The sequence below is a fragment of the Balaenoptera acutorostrata genome, chromosome 2 (assembly GCF_949987535.1).
Source record: "Balaenoptera acutorostrata chromosome 2, mBalAcu1.1, whole genome shotgun sequence".
NCBI lineage: Eukaryota > Metazoa > Chordata > Mammalia > Artiodactyla > Balaenopteridae > Balaenoptera > Balaenoptera acutorostrata.
The window spans coordinates 92,203,061-92,216,122 of NC_080065.1; the positions used below are offsets into that span (position 1 = coordinate 92,203,061).

The 13,062-nt window shown below is 33.8% G+C and overlaps 1 protein-coding gene across 4 annotated transcripts in view; it reads right to left on the minus strand.

Annotated features, from left to right (window-relative positions):
* The window catches only part of FBXL17 (F-box and leucine rich repeat protein 17), a 470,181-nt gene that overhangs the window by 441,462 nt on the left and 15,657 nt on the right, over positions 1-13,062 (minus strand). For all 4 annotated transcript variants that reach the window (XM_007192078.2, XM_057540929.1, XM_057540930.1 and 1 more), the window contains one exon: positions 12,481-12,738. In XM_007192078.2, coding sequence (XP_007192140.2) covers positions 12,481-12,738 — 258 coding nt within the window. The remainder of the gene's footprint in view (positions 1-12,480; positions 12,739-13,062) is intronic.

The window sequence follows — 13,062 nt, forward strand, 5'->3', positions numbered from 1 at the left end:
TTGTGAAATTTTAGCTCCAACCACACCTATCCATTCACACCCAGCCTGTCCTTCATTGTTATTTGCACCTGACACTCATGCCAGGTACAATCCTAACTCTCACTCTTCACCAAGTAAATGGTCTTAGTTATCTAAGACATAGAACCCCAGTATGTCATTTAAGAGGTTCTGAATCTTTATTAATACAAGTCCAATATCTAGTTCCCTAGGAAAGGTGCAAGTCAGATGGACAGTAATGGAAGCCTTCCTCTAACTCTAATAATGTGTTAAGTGCACCCATTAGTCAACCCTGAAGGAAAGCATTTAATGACAAGGGTGTTAGTAGCCACTTTATCACTTAAATGAAGCTAGTCCACCTATTAATCCATGGTTCATTTTAGCTCATGACAGTAATTAGAACTGCAAATGGACTACAGTAAATAAACATAATATAAAAAGGACTGTCTTTGATTTATTCTTTTCTTCTTTGTAATAATCATTTAAGATTATTCACAATTTTGCTCAAGAACTCCAAAGGTATTTTTCCATAAAATATTTGGAGGTGATTTTCCCAGCATCTCAAAATTTAATTAAAATTTTGCACTCCACCCTTGAGAACTTACAAAAGAGAATTTGTTTTAACAAGCTATATGTTGTTACTGGGTTATTTCTGTAATAAAACAAACACCTTAGGAAGAATATACTTCGACAAAGAATCTAGATAACTGAAAGCAGAACATGGAACCCACTGGGATAAAAATAAGATTAGGTCTTCCAATGTCACACGAAAGCTGCTCAAAACCAGTATTAAGAACATATTTTTAAAACATGAGGTATGCCACCTTCAACAGAAGAGGAAAGTTGTTCCTTCTACTTTCCATTCCCAATATGTCACCACTGTCACTATTATACACATGCAAAAGAAAACAGTGAAGAAAACCCAATCCATATCTCCTAGTAACCTCACCCAACTATGCTAACTATTCATGTTTGTGAAATCATAAAAATGACAATTTCATAATTTGATTCATTAGTTTCATCATTTGTAGTAGAGTGGCACAGACAATGAGATATGAAAGAAAGCAAAGCAAATTTTTCAAACTGCCACTCATCTGACCCTCTTTAAGGACTCAAATTTGAACCTTTTTCCTAGATTTATATTGTCTAACTTTGCCTCATTTAAAGAACATTCCATTTAATACAATGAAAATATGCTACATAAGCTCCCAAAATGTGTACCAATACTATTTTTTAGTTGTACTAGCATGATGTATAATTAAAACTCAAGAGTAAATGAAAATTGAGAACATACATGGAATAATCACTTGATTAATTTGTTACACACTAAAAAGATTTTTTATTTTTTAGAAAACCAGCAAAAATGCTATTTTAGCACCAGTACATAGAAACATTTGTTACTTATTATTAATGTTTCAAATTTTAAAATACTGTGGTTAAAACTTTTGCAGCTTAACTTTAAAAACGTGGGAAGCGGGCTTCCCTGGTGGCGCAGTGGTTGAGAATCTGCCTGCCAATGCAGGGGACACGGGTTCGAGCCCTGGTCTGGGAAGATTCCCACATGCCGCGGAGCAACTGGGCCCGTGAGCCACAGCTACTGAGCCTGAGCGTCTGGAGCCTCTGCTCCGCAACAAGAGAGGCCGCGATAGTGAGAGGCCCGCGCACCGCGATGAAGAGTGGCCCCCACTCTCCGCAACTGGAGAAAGCCCTCGCACAGAAACGAAGACCCAACACAGCCAAAAATAAAAATAATAAATAAATAATAAATTTTAAAAAAAAATTAAAAAAAAAAAAAAAACGTGGGAAGCCATCAAATGTCCATCAATAGATGAGTAGAAAAAAATATGGTTTATACATACCTAGAATATTATTCAGCCATAAAATGGAATGAAACTGATATATGTTACAACATAAACACTGAAAACATTATGCAAGTGAAATAAGCCAGACACAAGAGTTAATATTGTATGATTCTACTTACAGGAGGTAGCTAGATAGGCCCAGAAAGTATGCTAATTAGAAATTAGAATAGAGCCTACAATGGTTACACAACATTGTGAACATACTTAAAGTCACTGGAATTGCACACTCAAAAGCTGTTAAAATGGTAAATATTATGTAGATTTTGCCACAGTTAAAAAAATCAACACAATGAAACAGCAAATGTCAATAAAACCTGAGATGAAAAAAAACAGTCACGAGAAAGTGATATTTCTTCCCAAACCTGTTTTTTCTAATTATAATTATTATAATATAATTACATTAGATATTAAATAAACTGACAAATGAGAAGGAAAAAGAAAGCTCTTGCTAAAAAAAGTAGGTTGAATGTTTTATGTTCAATGAAAGCAAGCCATAAAAAAGTGCTGATGAATTAGTTTTCAGTGACAACTATAAAGTTATAAAATATTGGGAAAATCATATTCTAAAACAAGCTGCACCCATATTCCTTCATAAGTAGCGACCGCCTGTCCCACTTCAATTTAAAAAAAAACAACAACTGAAAATCATGGGTGCCACATCGTTATAGTTTAAGTAAAATAAAGTCAAACTCTAACTAGCTATCTCTAACTCAAGAAAAAGGCCCTGACCCTATATCAAAAGACTCACTAATGAATCTACAGTTATATGGTATTTTTTACTTAAAATGTTTATAGTACATATTGATTTTTGTGATTCTATCATTTAACTGATTTTCAGTTAACTGACCAACTTCCATTCTCAGGCCCAGAAGGCTTATGCTGAATTATAACAATGCCTACCTGTACCTCACTGGGTTGTGGAGAAGATTTTTAAAAAAATAACACAAATGGAAATGTTTATTAAGGCACACTGCAAAGCATATAAAAGTACTAAATAAATGTTTTATATCTCTATTATTATTAATGGGTAAAGAAGGAAGCTATTAGAACACTATTAGGATTCATGTGAAGGGAACTTTTTAGAAGTATTCAATACTATAAAGATACATTTTCAGAAAGAAGCCTTCTTGAATTACATGAAGGCTCAATACTCCCAGTTACAGATGGAAAATTTTCTCTCTGGTAATTGAACTGAAAATTCCAGCTTAAAATCCTAGATATGATTCCACATGACATGATTCACAGATCAAGCAAAATTGAAAGAGAATATTGGCTCCATATCTTCCCAACTATGTGAACTTGGACAAGTTACTTAACTTCCAAAAGATTCAACTTTTCATCCTGAAATACCTCAGCGCTGCTGTGAAGATTAAATTGGACAACAAAATATGAAAGCACAAAATACAATGCCTGTCATATAGAAAGCACCCAAAATATATTTACTTCCCTTTGCAAATTGTGATGCTAATTTAGAAACAGAATACTTAAAACATTCTTAAACTACCTAAATGTAACACATTTTGATAAAGGAGGCTTTTCAAGATCTCTAGTTTCTCAGTCTCATTATAAATATCCATTATCATTATAAGGCTAAAATGAGTGTCATGTAATCTGAAAAGGGGAGGAAATGAGCTAAGTGGATTTAGTATGAACTCAAGACATCCCTGGATAAGAATGCCAGCCCTATCACGTATTACTTTATCTCAGGTAAATTACTTATGGTCTCTCTGTAACTCCTTCCTCATCTATAAAAATGAAATAATACCTATCTCACAGAGTGGCTGTGAATCAAGAGAAATTAAATGTATGAACATATAGTTAGAATATATGAACAGTGCCCTGCCCATGGTAGATACTCATAAAGGTTACATATTTGCTCTTTACTTAGTTGACTGAATATCACTAGAACATGTAAAGATAGATTAGATGAGACTGACATTTTCCTTTATCTCACAGAAATTCAGCATCTAAAAACAAGTAATGTTTCTTTTTTCCTTTATTGTGGTAAAATATATCTAACATGAAAATTGCTATTTAACCATATTTAGGTATATAATTCAGTGACATTATATTCACAGTGTTGTGCAAACAACACCACTCTTTCCAAAACTTTTTCATCACCTCAAATAGAAACTCCCTACCCATTAAGCAACAAGTACCCATTTCCTACTTCCCCTAGCCCCTGAAGCCCTCTACCTACATTCTGTTTCTGTGAATTTGCCTATACTAGGTAATTTATATAAGTAGAATCTTATAATATTTGTTCTTTGTGTCTGGCCTATTTAACTTTGCATATATTTTCAAAGTTCATTCATGTGGTAACATGTACAGCATTTCACTCCATTATAAGGCTGAATAATATTTCATTGCATGACATACATTTCATTCATTCATTCATCTCTTAATGGACAGTTGGGTTGTTTCTACCCCTTGGCTATTGTGAATAATGATACAATGAAAACAAGTGAACAAGTATCTATTTGAGTCACTGTTTTCAATTATTTGGGCTAAACATCTAGGTGGAATTGCTGGGTCAAATGACAGTTCTATGTTTAATCTTTTGAGGAACCACCAAACTGTTTTCCACAGTATGTGCACCATTTATATTCCCACTAGCGATGTATGAAGATTCCAATTTCTCCACATCCGAAGAAGCACTTTCTTATTTTCTGGTTTTTGCTTTTTTTTTTTTTTTATTAATATCCATTGGAGTAGGTGTGAAGTGATGTCTCATGATTTTGATTTGCAATTCTCTAATGACTAATGATGATGAGCATCTTCTCATGTGCTTGAGGGCCATTTGTATTTTTCCTTTGGATAAATATCTATTCAAGTATTTTGCCAATTTTTCAATTGAGTTCGGGGGGGTTACTGTTGGATGGTAAGAGTTCTTTATATATTCTGGATATTAAACCCTTATCAAATATATGATTTCTACACATTTTCTCTCATTTTATGGGTTGTCTGTTCACTCTCTTGAGAATGTCATTTGAAAAAAAAAAGTTTTTAATTTTAATCAAGTCCACCTTATCTGTTTTATACTTTTCCTGCCTATTCTTTTGGTGTCATATTTAAGAAACCATTACTAAATCCAAGGTCATGAAGATTTGTACCTATACATTCTTCATAGAGTTTTATAGTTTTAGCTCTTAAATTTAGCTCTTTGACCCATTCAGAATTAATTTTTGTAGATGGTATAAGGTAAGGGTCCAGTTTCACTCTTTTGCATGTGGACATCTACTTTTCCCAGCACCATTTCTTGAAGAGTGTTCCTTCCCCCAGTGAACGTTCTTGCCACTGTGGTAAAAAAAATCAACTGACCACAGATGTGAGGGTTTACTTCTGGACTCCCAATTCTATTCCATTGGTCTATATGTCAATCCTTATGCTAATATCACATGGTTTTATTTACTGTACCTTTGTAGTAAGTTTTAAAATAAAGAAGTATGAATCCTCCAACTTTGCTCTTTGGATTCAAGATTGCTGTGGCTCTTCTACGTCCCTTCAAATTCCTTATGAATTTTAGGATGGATTTTTCCATTTCTGCAAAACCACCATTGGAATTTTAATAGGGGTTGCATCAAATCTGTAGCCCACTTTGGGTAGTATTATCTTAACAATATTAAGTCTTCCAATTCACAAGCTCAGGATGACTTTACATTTATTTAGGTCCTCTTTCTTTCAAAAATGTTTTGTCATTTTCAGTGTGTAAGTCTTGCATTTGCTTGACTAAATTTACTCCTAAATATTTTATTATTATGGATGCCATTATAAATAGAATTACTCATTTATTAGGCCAAACAGTTTTTTTGTGGATTCTTTAGGTTTTACCATATAAAAAACAACATTATCTGCAAATAGAGATAGTTTTTTGTCTTCCTTTCCAATTAGGAAGTTTTTTATTTCTTTGTCTTTCCTAATTGCTCTGGCTAGAACTTCCAATACAATTTTGAACTGAAGTGGCAAAAGTTGGGCATCCTTGTTTTGTTCCTGAACTTAGGGGAAACGTTTTCAGCTAGTCACCATTGAGTATGATATTAGCTGTAGCTTAGTCACATCTGACCTTTATTATGTTGAGAAAGACCCTTCTATTCCTAGTTTATTGTGTGTTTTTTATCATGAAAAGGTGTTGGATTTCACCAAATGCATTTTCTGAGCTAATTAAGATGGTTATGTGGGGTTTTTTCCTTCATTCTGGTAATGTGGTGTATTACATTGACTGATTTTTGTACGTTGAGTCACCCTTGCATTCATGGGATAAATCATACTTGGTCACAGTATATAACCCTTTTAATATGTTGTTGACTTCTGTTTGCTATGTTTTTTTGAGGATTTTTGCATCTATAGTCATTAAGGATGTTGGTCTGTAGTTGTCTTCTCTTGTAGTGTCTTTGTCTGGCTTCAGAATCAGGGTAATGCTGGCCTCGTAGGAATTAGCAAGTGTTGCCTTCTTTTAAGTATTTTGAAAAAGTTTGAGAAGGACTGGTATTAATTCTTCTTTATCTGTTAAACCAGATTCACCAGGGAAGCCATCTGATTCCTGACTTTGCTTTGTTGGGAGGATTTTTATTACTGATTCCATCTCCTTACTTGTTACAAATTTGTTCAGATTTTCTACTTATCCCTGACTCCGTTTTTGTCGTTTTTACATTTCTAGGAATTTACCCATTCCATCTAGGTGATCCAGTTTGTGGTATACATAGTGGTTCATAATTTTCTTGCATAATCCTTTTTATTTCTATAAAGTTAGTGGTAATATCTACTCTTAAATTTCTGATTTACTAAGTTGAATCTTCTATTTTTCTTAGTCAATATAGTTAAAGGTTTGTCATTTTTGTTGGTATTTTCAAAGAAACCAGTTTTGGTTTCATTGATTTTATCTATAATTTTTCTGTTTTCTAGTTCATTTATCTCTGCTCTGATCATTATTTCCTTCCTTCTGTTAGCTTTGGGTTTAGTTTGCTCTTCTTTTTCAAGTGCCTCCAGGAGTACAATTAAGTTACTAATTTCAGATTTTTCTTCCTTTGTAAACATAAACTTTTACAGCTATAAATTTCTCTCTAAACATTATTTTTGTTGCCATAATTTTTGCTATACTGTGTCTTCATTTTCATTCATTTCAAGATATTTTCTAATTTCCCTTGTGGTATCTTCAATGTTCGATTGGTTGTGCAAGAGTATGCTGTTTAACTTCCACATATTTGTGTATTTTCCAGTTTTCTTTGTGTTACTGATTCTTAGATTCACGTCATTATGGTCAAAAAAGATACTTGCATGGTTTCAATCTTCCCCAATTTATTAAAAGTTGTTTTGTGGTCCAAAATATTGTCTAATCTTAAGAATATTCCATGTGTACTCTTCTGTTGTTGAGTGTAGCCTATTGTATATGCCTGTTAGGTATAACTGTCATACAGCATTGTTCAAGTCCTCTAGTTTCTTGTTGATCATTTTCTGGTTGTTCTCTCCATTGCCGAAAGTAGATTATTAAAGTCTCCAACTATTAATGTAAAACTGTCTTTTCCTCCCTTCAAGTCTCTCCATTTTTGCTTCATATATTTAGGGGCTGTGTTGTTTGAGTCATATATGTTTATAATTGCTATATCTTCCTGATGAATTGAAACTTTTATCAATAAATAATGACCTTCATTGTTTCCTGCAACCTTTTTTCACTTAAAATTGATTTTTTTTCTGATGATAATACAGATCTTCCTCAATTTACAATGGGCTTACATCCTGATAAACCCACCGTAAATTGAAAATATCGTAAGTCAAAAATGCATTAATACACTTAACCCACTGAGCATCATACCTGAGCCTAGCATACCTTATACAGGCTCAGAACACTTATATTAGCCTATACTTGGGCAAAACCATCTAACATGAAGCCTGTTTTATAATAAAGTGTTGAGTATCTTATGTAATTCCACTGAAATTGAAAAAGAGAACAGTTGTATGGTTATAAGTGTATCAGTTGTTTACCCTCATGATTGTGTGGCTGACTGGGAGCTGCAGCTCACTGCTACTGTCCAGCATCATGAGACAGTGTCACACCACATATTACTAGCCTGGGAAAAGATGAAAATTTAAAATCTGAAGTACAGTTTCTACTGAATGCATATGGCTTTCACACCATCATAAAGTCGAAAAATTTTAAGTTGAACCATCATAAGCTGGGGACCATCTGTATAGCCACTCTAGCTCTGTTTGGTTATTAGTATTTGAGTGGAATATCTTTTCCTATTCTTTTACTTTCAACCTCATTGTGTCTGTATCTGAAATGAGTCTCTTTTAGACTTTATATGCATGATTGATTATTTTTTTTATTCTGCCAATCTTTGCTTTTTAGAGAATCTATTTATATTTAAAGTACTGATAAGGAAGGATTTATTTCCACCGTTTAGCTATTCATTTACTATATGTTTCATACTTTTTTTATTGTTGTTCCTCAGCTCCTCCATTACTGCACTTTTTGTATTTGGTAGATTTTATGCAGTGTACCATTTGATTCTCTTCTTATTACTTTCATGTGTATATTTTAGTTATTTTCTTAATGGTTATCATTGAGATTACAATTAACATCTGAAACTTATAATAACCTTATTTGAATATTACCATCTTGGTTTCAATAGTATACACCCTATTCCTGTACATCTCTATCCCTCCTACTTTATATGGTTATTACGACAGATGATACATTATGTGCCCATTAACAAAGATTTATAAATACTGTTCTATACATGTGCCTTTTAAATCATATAGAAAAAAATAGTTAAAAACCAAAAATACAATAAAGCTATCTTTTACGTTTACCTATGTGGTTACTTATACTCGCATTCTTTTTTTCTTCATATGGCTTTCAGTTACTATCTAGTGTCTTTTTATTTCAGCCTGAAGAACTCTCTTTACCATTTCTTGTAAGGCAAGTCTACAAACGAACTTCCTCAGTTTTTGTTTACCTGGGAATATCTTAATGTCACCTTTATTCTTGGAGAACAGTTTTGCCAGATACAGAGTTCTTGGTTGACATTGTTTCTTCAACACTTTAAATATGTTAGCCAACTGCTTTCTGGCTTCCATGGTTTCTGATGAGAAATCAGTTGTTAATCCTATTGAGGATCCCTTGTATGCTATGAGTCACTTCTCTGTTGCTTTCAAGATTCTCTTTGGCTCTAGCTTTTGAAAATTAGACTATTATGTGTTTTAATGTAGGCCCCTTTGAAATCATCCTGCTTGGAGTTCACTGAGTTTCTTGGATGTATAGATTCATGTCTTTCACCAAATTTGAGAAGTTTGGGCCATATCATTTCTTAAAATACTCTTTCTGCCTCTTTCACTCTCCCTTCACTTTATGGTATCCCACAGGTCCCTTAGACTCTGTTCACTTTCCTTCATTCTTTCTTCTTTCTGCTCCTCAGACATGATCATTTCATTTGTCCTATTCAGGTTCACTGAGTCTTTCTTCTGCCTGCTCACATTTGATGCTAAATCCTTCTACTAAATTTTTTATATCAGTAATTACACTTTTCAGCACCAAAATTCCTATTTCATTCCTTTTTATACTTTCTAGCTCTTTATTGCTATTCTCATTTTGTTCATGCATCATTTTCTTGAATTCCTTTAGTTCTCTGTCCATGCTTTCCAAACCTTTCAACTTGATCTACAGAATCAACAATTCAATCAATTGCTATGTTTAAGAGTAAACAAGGGCTTCCCTGGTGGCGCAGTGGTTGAGAATCTGCCTGCTAATGCAGGGGACACGGGTTCGAGCCCTGGTCTGGGAAGATCCCACATGCCACGGAGCAGCTGGGCCCGTGAGCCACAATTGCTGAGCCTGCGCGTCTGGAGCCTGTGCCCCGCGACGGGAGGGGCCGCGATAGAGAAAGGCCCGCGCACCGCGATGAAGAGCGGTCCCCGCACCGCGATGAAGAGTGGCCCCCGCTTGCCGCAACTGGAGAAAGCCCTCGCACGAACCGAAGACCCAACACAGCCAAAAAATAAATAAATAAATAAATAAATAAATAAGAAAATCCTTTAAAAAAAAAAAAAAAAAAAAAGAGTAAACAAGAAAAAAATACCAGGAAAATTCATCAATTATGAAAGCTCCATACTAGGCCTTTTGAAACTTTATTATACATTTTTAAGTTGTTAATTCACTAAAAGTGTAATGTAGTCCACATCAGAGCTTATCAAATATCACTGGGTCATGAAATTAATTTACTGAGTGGATCAAGATCAACATTTATTTAACATAATAGTACAGAATAGAAAATATCAATTGCACTGTTCATAAGGCTATATATTACTTCATAAAACTTTTACTTCTATTTTGTGTATATATGAAAGCCATTCTCTTTCTACTATACCGTAACACTATCCCAACAGAAGAAAGAGGTTAAAAGAGGACACACCCTACCACAGCACCGTCTTAAGCATAGGAAAGGATTACTCATTGTACTGCAATGAGGTTCATATGCAATTACTTTTAAAAATTACTTAGAATGAAAAATATTTATTTTACTACTTTTATCAGATTATTACTTTATATAACTAATTCATAATTCAGAAACCATAAAAATCTGAAGCAAACATCTAATCTATCATAAATTAATGGGTTCCAAAATACCTCACATTCTAGGGAAGATTTACATAATTAGTCTCAAAGCTGTAAATATTAGATAAATTCATAATACTTAACTGGCATATTAAGTCTTGTTCCTTAAAGAACTTTTTAGTTTCCCTCTATTTCAACCATAAATATGACCTTATTTTTACAAGGAACACCCTTGGCACTCTGGTCAACTGGTACCTATTTGTGCTATATCAGATTTAAATATATAGCAAATTTAATCCATTTCTTAATAAATACATAGACTTTTTTAAATGTTTCACTGTGAAGTATAACTTGCTGGGAAATTTCCGTCACAAAAAAATCACACCATGTCTATAAAATTTATAATTTACCTCAAAGATTAATTTGTTTTAACAGACTTAAGAACTTCATAAAATGCTTTGCTAGTGAATAATCCTGTACATAGCAGAAATAGATCAGGACAAATATTACAACAGGTAAGACTGTTGTTGCACAATTAGCCTGTGCAGACAAAATAGGCTCCCTTATAAATTGCAGGATCCTTAACACATAAATTGGATTGACACACCTAGTACTATTTAGGATAGTCTTTCCAAATTTCTTCTAATACTGAGCTTTCAGTTAATTCATATGCAGTGTTTAAATTTAGGGATCTTCAGGGACTTCCCTCGTGGTCCAGCGGTCCAGTGGTTAAGACTCTGCGCTCCCAAAGCAGGGGGCCCAGGTTCAATCCCTGGTCAGGGAACTAGATCCCACATGCCGCAACTAAAAGCCAGCATGCCACAACTAAAAGATCTCACATGCTGCAACTAAAAAGATCCTGCATGCCGTAACAAAGATCTCACACGTGGCAATGAAGATCCCACGTGCTGCAATTAAGACCCAGCACAGCCAAATAAATAAATAAATAAATTTAGGGATCTTCATATTATTTCTGACTTCGTCTCAGATCAGACTTAAGTCTAGGACTTTACTGATACTCTGCTTTTCCTGGGAACTATTAGGACTGCATCTCAATTCTAAACTTAAAAAATAGTTCTGACTAAGTTCTTGAGTGGAATTATTAATTCTTTCTTTCAACAAATGTTTGCAAAGGGCACTGTGGGTAGAGTGGTAAATGTGCGCACCTCTGCCCTCATGGAACAGGCTCCTTTATTCAAGGTCTAGAAGAGTACAATCTATTGGCATGGAAAACTGGAAAGACTGTAGGGCAGTAGGGCTTTGGAGAATCCAAGCTTCAAATCCCAGGTCCACTCTCTACTACACATTAGGCAAGTTTCTTAATCTCTCTAAGCCTTAATCTCTTCCTTTACAAAATGAGTTTAATATCAACTATTTCCACAAAGTTATTTCAAAGGTTAAATAAAAAATACAAAAAGTGCCTAGTACAATAGAGGGAACATTACTAAATATTCAAAATATTCACAGATTCAGGGACTGGTACACAGAATCCATTCAATATCCACTCTGAGCCAAGTAACCTTAAATACCATTTCCAAAGAAAGTGAATCAACCAGAAAATACACATGATACTATATTTAATCTAATTATTGTGCCTAATATAGGTAATTACCATCTTTTTCTTCATTTTATACTCCTTAACTTGGACTTCCATTTAAAAGATATTTTAAAACATGTAAGCATGTCATCTAGTAACATAAAAGAGGAATTAAAAGTTAATTTTTAAAACCTCATGCTGACCCAAACTGCATACTGTATTACCTAAAGCAAAATTTCGTATAAAATTTAAGTAACAAAAGAATAAATTAATAAAATGGCTGGTCAAAGAAGTTCAGGCACTTATTAAAAAACACAAAAAAGTTAATTTATCAATTACAGCCATGGCACTCTAGTTCACTAACCCAAATATTCATAGATACATAAAAAGGATGACTTATTTTAGTCTCTGAACATTACAATACGTATGTTGCTATGTATGTTGCTACAACATAGCAATCTTTCAAAGTGTTGCTGCAAGAAAACATGTTGAGTTAATACAAGTAAAACCATTTTATAGATGCTAAAATTTACCTGTTTGAGTCCTTCATCAGTAAGTTTGTCCTGGTTGCCTACATGAACTTTCTGAAGTAAAGGACAGTGAGAGGCAACCGCAATAATAGAGGTGTCAGAAAGCTGTTTACACCTGTAGGCTGTATACCTAAGAAGTCCAGGACATTTAAATGCTAGAACACACACGCCAGTATCAGACATACTGCGACAATCAGAAATGTTGATTTCAATTATATTTTGACTTCTTGATGCAATTTTTTCCAATAATTCATCCGTGACCTATGAGAGGAGAGAAGAAAAGCAATAAATTTAAAAATCTGCTAAAAGTAGAAACTTACATTCTATTCTTTTATTAAATTCTCCCCAATAAATAATATAATAATTAGATTATAGCATAAAAACCACAATCAAAAGAAAACCTTCTTACTTAATATTAAAGCATAATAAGAACTGTGGTATAATAAAAAAGTATATTTGGTCTTTGTCTCCAGTTCCTAGAACAGAGCTCCTAAAGTTCTAGGAATTTCCTGAGTGATAGGAATGTCTTTTGTTATTTTTAACAAGCCCCTTTTACCATGCCTGAGTTTATACTAATGAAATGAC